Raw genomic sequence first — 15,416 nt, 5'->3', positions numbered from 1 at the left:
GCATGTGATCATCAAGTTGTTCCAGCAGTTTGTTATTTTATTCTCTTTATTGTTATTATAAATGAAATTGCTTTTTAAAATTTCCTTTTTTGATTTTTCATTGGTAGCATATAGAAATACAATTGATTTTTGATTGTTGATGTTATATCCTTCTACTTTGCTTTGTTTATTAGCTGTAATAGCTTTTGGTAGATATTCTATATAATATATAAGATCGTATCATCTGTGAATAGACAGTTTTATTTTTTCATTTACTTTTTTTCTTATCTATTTAACTTTTCATTTCATGTTTTCCATCTCGTTGTCCTTTTGCTTTTTGTACTGGGAGAATTTCTCTATTTATAAGCTGTTTATAATCTCCTATTCAGCTATTTTTTTATGTGAAGGATTATATTTTTAATTTCTAATAATTTCTTTTTCATTCACACATGTCTTTTTAGATATTAAAGCCTTATTCTATGTTATTAATGCTATTTCCTTGGCTATTCTGTTTGTTGAGTTTAGTGTTTTCTTAAAGTACTGATTTCCCAAAAGTGTTGGTGATTCTTCATTGCGTACTCAGTTTTTCTTTTGCCCCCATGAGATTCCCTTTTGGTCTGTTTGTAAATGCTATATATAATTACTATAGTCTTAGTCTAGTAATTATGAGGAAAGCGTGGGACATGCTTCCTGGCACTGGTTATTGCGACTTGTCTCTGATGCTGCCTAGAGGGAGGTCTAATAGCTAGTCTTCAAAAGTAGCAGGGCTTCCCCTTACTCCTAGATCTTATCTCCTCCCTATATTGCTGATATTTTTCTTGGCCACAAATATTTTCCTCTTGCCACTCTTATTTGGGAGCAGATGCCTCTGATGTCTTTTCTTTGTTATGGAGATGGGGTAGGAAGGTGAAGAACTGCCTGGCTGTTCCTTCTTTGGTACCCTAACCAGTTCACTCTTCCATTCAGTGGATACCTACTGAGCAGTGAATAAGTCAAGATCTCTATTTTTTGTGGAACTCACACTGTAGTGGGGGAAAATAAATCCTAAACAAATAAAAAGGGCTACAATAGGATGACTAAGGAATTACTTTAGATAGGGTGGTCACAGAAGGATTTGTTTGTGTGGTGATATTCACAGGTAGAGACCTGTTTTAGGAACCAAAAGAAGGCCAGTAAGTAGTAGGGTGTTACAAGATGATGTTAAAGTGACAGATAGGAGACAAATTGTGTGTAGCTTTCTAAGCATTCTGTCCAACTACTCATCCTTTTGGTTGTTCAGGGTGCTCTCTCCTGCTGCCCATATCTCCCACCTGAGTTTACTGCATTTTGAAACAGTTCTTGCATATGTCATTATGCAGATTAAAGGAGGCTACTTTTTCCTCCTTTAATCTTATATGCCTGTGTTTACATCTGTTTTTCCTGTTGCACTTATAGCTTTGGGTTGATAAGAGAAGCTAGAACTTGTATTTAATTTATCACCTTGATCCAGTTATTACTTAATAAAAATCTTTTCTGTAATTTCAGTGGGACCAATGTTATTGAGAGTTTTTTTTTCTTCTTATGAAAGTAGTATTGTTAGTCCAAAATAGGACTTTGGAAAATAAAAACTAGTTGTTCAGAATTTTACTTTTAATGACTGTTGACTCTAAGTATTAAAAATGCTTATCCCAAACTGCAGATTACTTAGTGCTGCTTTTAGGCTGTTTTGGAGAAGGAAATGGCAACCCACCCCAGTATTCTTACCTGGAAAATCCCATGGATGGAGGGGCCTGGCAGGGTACAGTCCATGGGGTCCGAAAGAATCGGGCACGACTGAGCAACTTCACTTCACTTCAGGCGATCTTCCTTCAGACAAATGCTAAATCCTATTCTCTGAGCTTTTCAATACTTTTTAATTTTCTAAATTTGTAGGGGCCATTCTCAGGTTTCCCAAAGTATTTGTGGTTGTGTGTATTAATTTTTTGTATGAGTTATTATAAGGAATTTATTTTTAAAGTACTCAGAAACAGCAGTTAATTCTTATTTTGGGGGGGAAAAATGGGAATACAAGAAGAGGGAAGTGTGATTTTGTAGTCAGCTGTGGCCTGATGTTAACAATTTTTAGAGTTTGAATTTCAAATAATTTTGAGATCCATTTTAAATTAAATTTCTGTGTGATTACATAATTAATAAATTTGATTTGGTAGTATATTTCTGTAAATCTAAATGCCTAGATATCTTGATTTTCTATGTTTATCATGTGTGTCAGGCATCTTTAACTGTCTTAAGTAATATAAACATAGATGAAAATTTCCATTTTAAGATCATAAGATTTAACTAACCTTTTTTTTTTAGCAAATTGGTGCAATGAAGGTTCTTTACTTCAGATTTTAATTTTCAGTTTTCAAAGTTGCTATGATAAAAAATATTCTAGGGTAGAAATTTAATATTCTGTGATTTTATTTATCTGAAGTGTAAATAATATTTTTAAAGAAAAAGAAGGCTTAATTCCTGTAAGTTCAATACTTCAGGTTTAGTCTGACATAGTACTATTAATAGAAATATACATAACATTTTGTTTTTGATTGCTGATTGGTCCATACAAGAAACTCCAATGGTATAAATAACTGCTCTGCCTCATGTAAATTATTACCATTTTGGTTTTCCTCTTTTTGTCTCCATTAGGAGATGTCCCCAGATGCTTCACTTCCGGGAGATCCAGAGGCCTATCCTGCTGCTGTGTCAAGTGGTGGAGCCATTCATCTGCAGACAGGAGGTGGATATTTTGGCCTAAGCTTTACTTGTCCTAGTCTCAAAAATCCTATTAGCAAGAAATCCTGGACTCGCAAATTAAAAAGCTGGGCATACAGGCTACGGCAGTCAACCAGCTTTTTCAAGAGATCAAAAGTCCGTCAAGGTAGTGTGCTTACAGTCAGGGACATAGACTAGGTAACATCATTTTTCATTTACTTCTGTTTCTTTCTGTTGTTATTCATACACAAATCTTGCCACCTTTTCCATATAGCCCATGTATGTAACACATCCCATTAATGTCATTTCCATTTTATTTTTCCTTTTGTAACTAATTCAGTTTTAAAGTATTCATTTCATATAGACACTAAGTCTCAGGATAAATCTTGAAATGTCTGATTTAGAGGTAGGGGCTTCTACAGTGTTGCTTATTACATTAACACTTTTTTAATTGTCTAGCAGGAGTTAAGCTTTTTCTACTTTTCTTCATTTCTGGTAATGTAAACAAATGTAATATTAACAAACAATTTTCTCCTTTCTGCTTACAATTTGGCAAAACTTGCAGTGGAAACAGAAGATACGAGATCAGCCGTTGTTCCTGACCCCATTCATCTGACAGGAGAGTCCACAACTGATACTAGGTCTTTGAGTAAATGTAAAGCAATGAGTGGATCATTTCAGCGGGGTCGGTTTCAGGTTTGTGTCTTTGGTAGAATCATTTTCTACAGGGGCATTATGAAAGGTGACAGCATTGAAGATCTAGGTCTGTAGATGGTAATTATTTTAAATGTAGATTATTATCATATTTAATTTTTCCCCCTTATATGCATCTTCTCACCTTCTGTAGCCATCCACTAAAGGTGAGTCTAAAGAAATGAGGATTTTAGTAACTGGAACAGAGCATAGATCTGTGTCATTGTTTTTTGGTGGGTGGGTGGTTGGGTCATCTTTTTTATAAATCTAATTTCATGTCCTTTAGAATCTTGGCAATTAAAATATTTTAAATTTTTTATTGAAGTATATATGGTTTACAAAATGGTGTTAGTTGTATGTGCACCTGTGGAATGTTTTAATTGCAGAATTGTATTTGAGCAATATGTAGCCAACTGAATTTAAAAAGGGCCCAACCATAAACCTTTGAATATGGCAAGAATAAATGGCATTTTTTTAAACTTTTTTTTTCTTTGGCTGCTCCATGTGACATGCAGAACTTCCCTGACTAGGGGTCAAATCTATGGCCCCTGCAGTGAAAATATTTTAAAGTTTTGGTATTATCAATGTGTGTACATCACAGAAGACCATCCAATTGTCTGTACCATATAATATATTGAATTTCTTTGTGGGTTTACTCTTTGGTTAGGCAGAGACAGCCACCTCTGCCTTTTTGTATTTCAGGTGATTACAGTTCCCCAGCAGGAGTCAGCGGAAGTGACATCTTTCGGAATAGAACACATATCAACATTCAATAAAATGACAAGTCAGTCTAGTGAAGAAACTTTAGCCTTTACTGACACAGCAAAGTCTCAATTGGTAGAAATGGAACCTGTCACACACAATCCACAAACTTCACTTTCTTCTCAGAAGTTACAAGCTCTTCATGAAACCTTCAAAGAAGATCCAAGAATTTCCAAACAAACTGACAACTTTTCACCTTTTAGTATAGCTTGTGAAACTGATATATCTTCGATGACTACAGAAAAGGAATTGGAAGAAAATTCAGCCACAGGAAGTAGCATGCAGTCTGGATCTGAACTACTTAAAGAGAGAGAGATACTTACTGCTAGGAAACAGCCTAGCTCTAATAGTGAACTTTCAGCCACTCTTCCTGACAGAGGGAAATCAGAGGCAAAGACTGGTACAGAGAGAGAAAAGCACTTACCACTCTGTGAAGAAAAAGCCTGTGTTCAAACACAGAGCTCACACTTTTATTCACCGTCTTCCCCAATGAGCAGTGATGATGAGTCAGAAATAGAGGATGAGGACTTAAAGGTGGAGCTTCAAAGATTACGAGAAAAGTAAGAACTGTTTCTCTTTTGTCACAAATCTGATTGCTTTGGGTTTTATAGAACTAAGTATTTGACTGGTAGCTAATTGAGATTGGTGACATTTTGTGCTGTGTGATTAGTCACTCAGTTGTGTCCTACTCTTTGAGACCCCATGGACTGTAGGCCACCAGGCTCCTTTGTCTATGGGGATTGTCCAGGCAAGAATACTGGAGTGGGTCACAATGCCCTCCTCCAGGGGATCTTCCCAATCTAGAGATTGAACCCAGGTCTCCTGCATTGCAGGCGGATTCTTTACCATCTGAGCCACCAGGGAAGACTGGAGTGGGTAGTCTATCCCTTCTCCAGGGGATCTTCCCGACCAAGGAATTGAACCAGGGTCTCTTGCATTGCAGGTGGATTCTTTACCAGCTGAGCTACCAGAGAAGCCCTGGTGACATTTTAATGATTCAAAAAAATTTATGATTGAAAACTACAAAGATAGCATCAGATCCCAGAGGCTAAGGGCTCAGTCCCACAAGACTGCCCCCTTCAGATGCCCATCACAAGTCCAAGTAGTGTTACCTATGCTTCTGACTAACCTGTTACCACAGGTTTCCACAAACCTCTCTTCAGGTTTGATTAACTTGCTAGAATGGCTTATAGAACTCAGGAAAACAGTTTTCTTACTAGATTATTGGTTTATTATTAAAGGATGCAACTCAAGAACAGCCAGATGGCAAGGTATAGAAGGGGCAAGGAACTTCATGGCCTCTCAGGAGTGCCACTATCCTAGCACCTCCATGCCTTCATCAACCTAGAAGCTCTCAGAATCCCTGTAATTCACAGATTTTTATGCAAACTTCATTATGTAGGCAGGATTGAGTAAATCATTGGCCATTATAATTAATTCAACCTCCAGCCTCTTTTCCCTCCTTAGAGGTACCCATCCTTAGGAGCTATCCAAAAAGTCACTTTGTGATTTAAAGGGGCTTGTTTTGAATAATGAGACACTCCTTTATCACTCTGGAAATATTTCAGGAACTGGAGCTATTTGAGGACAAAAGACCAAACATTGTAACAAAAGATTCTCTGATCACTCTTATTATTTAGAAAATTACAAGGGTTTTAGGAACAGTGTGCCAGGAATAGGGACCAAGATCAAATAACATCTTTTTTTAACTATAAATCATAATATCACAACAGTAAAAATGCACACAAAACAGTCTATTTCTCATGCTCTAACCTCATTTCTCATAGGCAACCACTGGTATATAACTTGTCTGTCATTTTTTATGCATTTACAAATATAGATTTTAAGTTTATAAAAGTAGGATCATAATATACATGTTATTCTGCATTTTTTGGCTTAACATTGTCTCCTCTTCATGTTTGCACAAATAATCTTTATTCCATGCATTGGGATAGCATATAGCCATTTAAAGTTTATTTGTGTGTATGTGTGCACAGTTGCATCTAACTCTTTGCAACCGCATGAACTGTAGCCTGCCAGGCTCCTCTGTCCATGAAGTTTTCCAGGCAAGAATACTGGAGTGGGTTGCTATCTCCTTCTCAAGGGCATCTTCCCTACCCAGGGATTAACCCCTCGTATCCTGCATTGGCAGGTTCTTTACCACTGCACCACCTGGAAAGCCCCAAAGTTTATTTAATCCCTCCTTAATGAGAATTTCAGTTTTATCCCATATTTTGCTTATATAAAAAATGTTGAAGTGAACATCCTTTTATGTTTGTGTACTTATATTAGAAGGATAGATACCTAAAAGTGGAATTGCTGGATTAGAGGTTTGTACAAGTGCCTGTTTTCCCGCTCCTTCACAACATTAGACTGGGTGTTATTGATTCTTTTAATTTTATTCCAATCAGATGAATAAAAATTATTTTAAAAATTTGTGTTCTAATTAATACTAAGGTTGTGCATCATCTCATATTTATTAGCTACTTGTATTTCCTTTCCTTTAGAGTTACTTTTTCTTATTATTCCCCCCCTTTTCTATAAAGTCATTGATTTTTGGCAGATATTTATATGTTCTGAATATTAACCTTTTACTATGTTGAAAAAATTTTTCCTGTTTACAGTTGCAACATATAATCATGTTAATATTATCAGTACTATGGAACTTTAATTTTTTTAATTATCTTTTACTATATTGAGGTTTTATAAATTTATTCATGTCAATTTATTGAGCTTTTTCTTTATGTCTGATTAGTTTAATGTTGCACTTAAGGAAGGCACTGATCATCTTAGTTTTGTGAAAATATTCTGTATTTCCACATTCTTAATCTAAATTGCTCGTTAAACTTTACTTGTACTGGTAGAGTTCCTTGGCTCATCTATATGGCTCCTGTGCCATTAAAGTGCTTTCTGCATGATTTTCCTTCAGACATATTCAGGAGGTGGTAAATCTTCAAACCCAGCAGAATAAGGAGCTACAGGATCTCTATGAACGCCTTCGAGCAATTAAAGATAGCAAAGTCCAATCATCAGAAGCTCCTGTATCACCTGCATCACCACGTAGACCAAGATCTTTAAAAAGCAAACTTCGAAGCCATCCCCAGTCCTTGACACGTGTGGACAGTGGCACAGTTGCTACAGGTAAATCAGTCTTATAAGTGATTTTAAAAGCCTGGTCAAAGATCAGCAAAATTAGAAAAGGAACACTAATAAACTTATTTTTTATTAACCTAAGATTATTTAAAGAAGTACACATTTTTCTGACATTCTTTTCTTTTTGGTGCTGAATGTTCATCAATGAAGTAATGATAAGAATAGGTGATAGATTTTGGAGAGCAGATGAGTGTTGTTTTCATTTGGAAAACAAATACCTGGAAGCCCAATTTCAATCCCCAAAACAGTTTTTGAAATGTTGGTAGTCAATGTGAACCACTGGTCTAGCATTTGGAGTTTGTTGAGGAGTTTGTTGCTAACAAAGATAATCTTGAAAGTAAAGTCATGTTCTATCTGATGTAAGAGATCTTTATTTATTATGAGAATATTAGAAAAAATGTATGTCTTTGAATTTGTAAAAAGAGATGATCAATCTCTACTTAACTAATAAACAGGTTAATCACATCAGACTTCCTTGGTTCCATCTGCATAGTCAAGGGAGAGGGTTGAGGGTGAACTATAAGGGTTTGTATGAGATCTCAACAGAATTTGTGGTAGACAGAATAATGATTCCCCCCTAAATATGTCCATGTACAAATTCTTGCAGCCTATGATTATGTTCAGTTGTATGGCAAAGGGTAATTGAGGTTGTAGATGGAATTAAAGATGGTAACCAACATTTTAAAATAGATATCCTGGATTATCTGAGTGGGCCCAGTGTAATCACAAGGTTCCTCTGAAGTACAAGAGGCAGAAGAAAGGGTCAGAGAAAAGATGTGAAAAATGAAGCAGTGTCAGAGAGAATGCAGCATTACTGGCTTTGAAGGTGGCAGAAAAGGGTCACAAACAAAGGAATGCAGGCAGCCCTTAGAAGCTAGAAAAGGCTGGGGAACTTTGAAAAAACAAGGTTAATTATTCACAGGTTATTGGGGGGTACACATTCTGTGGGGCCACATAATGAGAAGTTTGGTTGGGATATAGGAAACAGGAGCACACACTAGAGAGCAAGAGCAAACACTAGCAGACCTGGGGTTCTTCGTTTATTTGGGTTAAGGGTGGGGTACCTAGGATTTTGCAAGTTTACTCCTTATCAGTTCAGTTCAGTTAAGTTGCTCAGTCGTGTCCAAATCTTTGCGACCCCATGAATCGAAGCACGCCAGGCCTCCCTGTCCATCACCAACTCCTGGAGTTCACTCAGATTCACGTCCATCGAGTCAGTGATGCCATCCAGCCATCTCATCCTCTGTTGTCCCCTTCTCCTCCTGCCTCCAATCCCTCCCAGCATCAGAGTCTTTTCCAATGAGTCAACTCTTCGCATGAGGTGGCCAAAGTACTGGAGTTTCAGCTTTAGCATCATTCCTTCCAAAGAAATCCCAGGGCTGATCTCCTTCAGAATGGACTGGTTGGATCTCCTTGCAGTCCAAGGGACTCGCAAGAGTCTTCTCCAATACCACAGTTCAAAAGCATCAATTCTTCGGTGCTCAGCCTTCTTCACAGTCCAACTCTCACATCCATACATGACCACAGGAAAAACCATAGCCTTGACTAGACAGACGTTAGTCGGTAAAGTAATATCTCTGCTTTTGAATATGCTATCTAGGTTGGTCATAACTTTTCTTCCAAGGAGTAAGTGTCTTTTAATTTCATGGCTGCAATCACCATCTGCAGTGATTTTGGAGTTCCCCCCAAATAAAGTCTGACACTGTTTCCACTGTTTCCCCATCTATTTCCCATGAAGTGATGGGACCAGATGCCATGATCTTCATTTTCTGAATGTTGAGCTTTAGGACTTTTCACTCTCCACCTTCACTTTCATCAAGAGGCTTTTTAGTTCCTCTGCACTTTCTGCCATAAGGGTGGTGTCATCTGCATATCTGAGGTTATTGATATTTCTCCCAGCAGTGTTGATTCCAGCTTGTGCTTCTTCCAGCCCAGCGTTTCTCATGATGTACTCTGCATATAAGTTAAATAAGCAGGGTGACAATATACAGCCTTGACATACTCCTTTTCACATTTGAAAATAGTCTGTTTTTCCATGTCCAGTTCTAACTTGCTTCCTGACCTGCATACAGATATCTCAAGAGGCAGGTCAAGTGGTCTGGTATTCCCATCTCTTTGAGAATTTTCCACAGTTTATTGTGATCCACACAGTCAAAGGCTTTGGCATAGTCAGTAAAGCAGAAATAGATGATTTTCTGGAACTTTCTTGCTTTTTCCATGATCCAGTGGATGTTGGCAATTTGATCTCGAATTTAAAAAGAGAGCAGGAATTAAAGCACAGGGAGGGAAAAGCAGGATCACTCAAACGATCAGTTATCTAGGTCAGCCAGGACTTTCTAAAAGGGCAGCTTCATGGGTGGGGTGGCCTGGATCTTTATCTAGTTGTATAGCTGGCAGTGGGTTTATTTGAGATAGACTTTTTTGAAATGTATTGTTTCATTGTTAGATCATGTCCCACTCTTTTGAGACCCCGTGGGCTGTAGCCTGCCAGGCTCCTTTGTCCATGGGATTGCCCAGGCAAGAATACTGCAGTGGGTTGCCATATCCTTCTCCAGGGAATCTTCCCAATCCAGGAATCTTTTATGTCTTCTGCACTGGCAGGCAGATTCTTTACCACTGAGCCACTTTGAAAAACATACCTCAGCAATCAAAAGCGTAATGCCAACCTAACTCTACACCTAAAGCAACTAGAAAAGGAAGAAATGAAGAACTCCAGGGTTAGTAGAAGGAAAGAAATCTTAAAAATTAGGACAGAAATAAATGCAAAAGAAACAAGAGATCATAGCAAAAATCAACAAAGCCAAAAGCTGGTTTTTTGTGAAGATAAATAAAATTGACAAACCATTAGCCATACACATCAAGAAACAAAGGGAGAAAAATCAAATTAATAAAATTAGAAATGAAAATGGAGAGATCACAACAGACAACACAGAAATACAAAAGATCATAAGAAACTATTATAAATGGACAACTTGGAAGAAATGGACAAATTCTTAAAAAGTACAACTTTCCAAAACTGAACCAGGAAGAAATAGAAAATCTTAACAGACCCATCACAAGCATGGAAATTGAAACTGTAATCAGAAATCTTCACGCAAACAAAAGCCCAGGTCCAGACGGCTTCACAGCTGAATTCTACCAAAAATTTAGAGATGAGCTAACACCTATCCTACTCAAACTCTTCCAGAAAATTGCAGAGGAAGGTAAACTTCCAAACTCATTCTATGAGGCCACCATCAACCTAATACCAAAACCTGACAAAGATGCCACAAAAAAGAAAACTACAGGCCAATATCACTGATGAACATAGATGCAAAAATCCTTAACATAATTCTAGCAAACAGAATCCAACAACATATTAAAAAGGTCATACATCATGACCAAGTGGGCTTTATCCCAGGGATGCAAGGATTCTTCAATATCTGCAAATCACAGTAATACACCACATTAACTAATTGAAAAATAAAAACCATATGATTACTCAATAGATGCAGAGAAAGCCTTTAACAAAATTCAACATCCATTTATGACAAAAATCTTCCAGAAAGCAGGAATAGAAGGAACATACCTCAACATAATAAAAGCCATAGCTGACAAACCCAGAGCAAACATCATCCGCAATGGTGAAAAATTGAAAGCATTTCCCCTAAAGTCAGGAACAAGACAAGGGTGCCCACTCTCACCACTACTATTCAACATAGTTTTGGAAGTTTTGGCCACAGCAATCCGAGCAGCAAAAGAAATAGAAGGAATCCAAATTGGAAAAGAAGAAGCAAAACTAACTGTTTGCAGATGACATGATCCACTACATAGAAAGCCCTAAAGATTCCACCAGAAAATTCCTAGAGCTAATCAATGAATATAGTAAAGTTGCAGGATATAAAATCAACACACAGAAATCCCTTGCATTCCTATACACTAATAATGAGAAAACAAAGAGAAATTAAGGAAACAATTCCATTCACCATTGCAATGAAAAGAATAAAATACTTAGGAATATATCTACCTAAAGAAACTAAAGACCTATATATAGAAAACTATAAAACACTGGTGAAAGAAATCAAAGAGGACACAAATAGATGGAGAAATATACTGCGTTCATGGATCAGAAGAATCAATATAGTGAAAATGAGTATACTACCCCAAAGCAATCTATAGATTCAATGCAATCCCTATCAAGCTACCAACAGTATTTTTCAGAGAACTAGAACAAATAATTTCACAATTTGTATGGAAATACAAAAACTTTGAATAGCCAAAGCAATTTTGAGAAAGAAGAATGGAACTGGAGGAATCAACCTGCCTGACTTCAGGCTCTACTACAAAGCCACAGTCATCAAGACAGTATGGTACTGGCACAAAGACAGAAATACAGATCAGTGGAACAAAATAGAAAGCTCAGAGATGAATCCACGCATCTATGGACACCTTTGGAGAAGGCAATGGCACCCCACTCCAGTACTCTTGCCTGGAAAATGCCATGGATGGAGAAGCCTGGAAGGCTGCAATCCATGGGGTCGCTGAGGGTCAGACATGACTGAGCGACATCACTTTCACTTTTCACTTTCATGGAGAAAGAAATGGCAACCCACTCCAGTGTTCTTGCCTGGAGAATCCCAGGGATGGCGGAGCCTCGTGTGCTGCCGTCTGTGGGGTCACACAGAGTTGGACACGACTGAAGTGACTTAGCAGCAGCATGGACACCTTATCTTTGACAAAGGAGGCAAGAATATACAATGGAGAAAAGACAATCTCTTTAACAAGTGATGCTGGGAAACTGGTCAACCACTTGTAAAAGAATGAAACTAGAACACTTTCTAACACCATACACAGAAATAAATTCAAAATGGATTAAAGATCTAAACGTAAGACCAGAAACTATAAAACTCCTAGAGGAAAACATAGGGAAAAAACACTCTCTAACATAAATCACAGCAGGATCGTCTATGACCCACCTCCCAGAGTAATGGAAATAAAAGCAAAAGTAAACAAATGGGACCTGATTGAACTTAAAAGCTTTTACACAATGAAGGAAACTATAAGCAAGGTGAAAAGACAGCCTTCAGAATGGGAGAAAATAATACCAAGTGAAACAACTAACACTGAATTAATCTCAAAAATATAGAAGTAGCTCATGCAGCTCAATTCCAGAAAAATAAATGACCCAATAAAAAAATGGGCCAAAGAACTAAACAGACATTTCTCCAGGGAAGACATACAGATGGCTAACAAACACATGAAAAAATGCTCAACATCACTCATTATCAAAGAAATGCAAATCAAAACACAATGAGGTACCACCTCACACTGGTCAGAATGGCTGCTATCAAAACGTCTACAAGCAATAAATGCTGGAGAGGATGTGGAGAAAAGGGAACCCTCTTCCACTGTTGGTGGGAATGCAAACTAGTACAGCCACTATGGAGAACAGTATGGAGATTCCTTAAAAAGCTGGAAATAGAACTGCCATATGACCCAGCAATCCCACTGCTAGGTATATACACCAAGGAAAGCAGAACTGAAAGAGACCCGTGTACCCCAGTGTTCATTGCAGCACTGTTTATAATAGCCAGGACATGGAAGCAACCTAGATGCCCATCAGCAGACAAATGGATAAGAAAGCTGTGGTACATATACACAATGGAGTATTACTCAGCCATTAAAAAGAATACATTTGAATCAGTTCTAATAAGATGGATGAAACTGGATCCGATTATACAGAGTGAAGTAAGTCAGAAAGTAAAACACCATTACAGTATACTAATGCATATATATGGAATTTAGAAAGATGGTAATGATAACCCTGTATGCATGACAGGAAAAGAGACACAGATGTATAGAACAGTTTTTTGGACTCTGTGGGAGAAGGAGAGGGTGGGATGATTTGGGAGAATGGCATTGAAACATGTATATTATCATATGTGAAACCTATCGCCAGTCCAGGTTCAATGCATGATACAGGGTGCTTGGGGCTGGTGCACTGGGATGACCCAGAGGGATGGGATGGGGAGGGAGATGGGAGGGGGATTCAGGATGGGGAACATATGTACACCCATAAAAAAAAAAAGCTTAATAAGCCAGGCACTTATATTACAATCAAACAAACTAATTGTCAGGCACTTGCACTACACCACATCTTTCTAATCAACCATGGGATCTCATGGTAAGAAAACATGCCTTTTGAGATTGCCTTTTTTGACTCAGAACATTGTCTTTGCTATTCTTTAAGTTGTTTTGTGTTTTAATAGCTTGTTCCTTTTTTTTTCTGTGTAATATTCCATGGCATGACATGGCATGATGTAGCACAGCTTGTTTATCTATTTTCCTGTTGAAAGACATTAGGATTGTTTCAATGTTCAGTTTTACAAATAAAGCTGCTGTAAATATTCATGTGCAGCTTTTCAGTTCACTTGGATAAAATACTCAGAAATAAAATTGCTCAGTCATATATATGTACATTTAAAATTTTTAAGAAATTTCAAAACTGTTTTCCTAAGCAGCTGCATCATTTTCCATTTCCATCAGTAATATGTGAAACTTCTGGTTTCTCTGGATGCTCTCAGTATATCATATTACTCGTATTCTTAAGTTTAACAAATCTAATAGGTGTGTGGTAGTATTACACGGTGGTTTTAATTTTCATTTCCCTGATGATTTGTGATATTAGACATTTTTTCCCTTATGCTTATTTGCTATCCATATATCCTCTTTGGTTTAGTGCCTATTTCAGACTTTTGCCATTTTTTGTATCCTGTTTTTTTTAGAAGGATTTATAAAGAATTAGTGTTAATTTTTCCTTAATTGTATGGTAGAACAATAAAGCCATCTGGACCTTGGTTTTGTATATTAGAAATATCAATTCAGTCTCCTTCCTTGTTATAGTTCTGTTAAGATTTTTCTCTTTCCTTGAGTCAATGTTTGTGATTTTATAGAAACTTGGCCCTTTCATTCAGATTACCAAATTTGTTGCCATATGATTTTTCATAGAATTCTCTTAAAATCTTTTTATTTCTGTAAGATTTATAGTGATGTCCCCTCTTTTATTTATTTTTATTTTAGTACTTTGAATCTTTTCTCTCTTTTGTTTTCCCTTGGTCAGTCTAGTAAAAGGATTGTCAATTTTGTTGATATTTTAAAAAAAACAACCTTTTGTTTCACTGACTTTTTTTATAGTTTTTCTTTTTTTTATTTCCATTCTAATCTTTATTATTTCCTTCTTTCTATAGGCTCTAGTTTAGTCTTCTTTTAAAGGTTTTTTCTAGAATAAACTCAATGAGATCCATACTAGATAACACTGACTTTTATCAGTTGAATTATGATATGCATAGGTATGAATCTCATTGATATTTTTTCTGCCCCTTTCTGTTCACCTTTTGGAACTTCCATTATGCATATTTTGTAATGCTTGATGGTATTCCACAGGTCTTCAAGGTTTTCTTCATTTTGTTTCATTCTTTTTTTCTGTTTCTCAGAGTGGATTTCTCTATTATGTGATCTTCTTGTGGCTGATTCTTTCTTTTGCTCACTCAAATCTGCTATTGAGCCCCTCTAGTGAATGTATGTCCCATTTTGGAGAAGGTACTGACACCCCACTCCAGTACTCTTGCCTGGACAATCCCATGGACAGAGGAGCCTGGTGGGCTGCAGTCCATGGGGTCGCTGAGAGTCGGACATGACTGAGCGACTTCGCTTTCACTTTTCACTTTCATGCATTGGAGAAGGAAATGGCAGTCCACTCCAGTATTCTTGCTTGGAGAATCCCAGGGACAGGGGAGCTTGGTGGGCTGCCATCTATGGGGTTGCACAGAGTCGGACATGACTGAAGCGACTTAGCAGCAGCAGCAGCAGTGAATGTATTCCAGTTTTTATGCTTTTCAACTCCAGAATTTCTCTTTTTTAAAAACAAAACTAATTCTGTCTCTTTATTTATATTCTCTATTTGGTGTGAGATACTGTTATCATACTTTAATTTTTTACGCAGAATTTCCTTAAATTTGAATACATCTATAATAGCTGATTTTAAAGGCTTTGTCTACTACATCCAAAATGTAGGCCTCTTTCAGGATTTTTTTTTTCACTCTTTTTCTTTCCTTCTCAGT

General features: G+C 37.1%; 1 protein-coding gene across 1 annotated transcript in view; it reads left to right on the top strand.

The window, feature by feature from the left end:
• WNK3 (WNK lysine deficient protein kinase 3) overlaps positions 1-15,416 on the top strand; it is a 182,902-nt gene that overhangs the window by 145,820 nt on the left and 21,666 nt on the right. The window contains exons 18-21 of the mRNA XM_040266051.1: positions 2,644-2,734; positions 3,275-3,405; positions 4,105-4,724; positions 7,094-7,305. Coding sequence (XP_040121985.1) covers positions 2,644-2,734; positions 3,275-3,405; positions 4,105-4,724; positions 7,094-7,305 — 1,054 coding nt within the window. The remainder of the gene's footprint in view (positions 1-2,643; positions 2,735-3,274; positions 3,406-4,104; positions 4,725-7,093; positions 7,306-15,416) is intronic.

Source organism: Oryx dammah, unplaced genomic scaffold, assembly GCF_014754425.2.
Source record: "Oryx dammah isolate SB20612 unplaced genomic scaffold, SCBI_Odam_1.1 HiC_scaffold_23, whole genome shotgun sequence".
Taxonomy (NCBI): domain Eukaryota; kingdom Metazoa; phylum Chordata; class Mammalia; order Artiodactyla; family Bovidae; genus Oryx; species Oryx dammah.
This window is presented reverse-complemented; position numbering and strand designations above follow the sequence as displayed.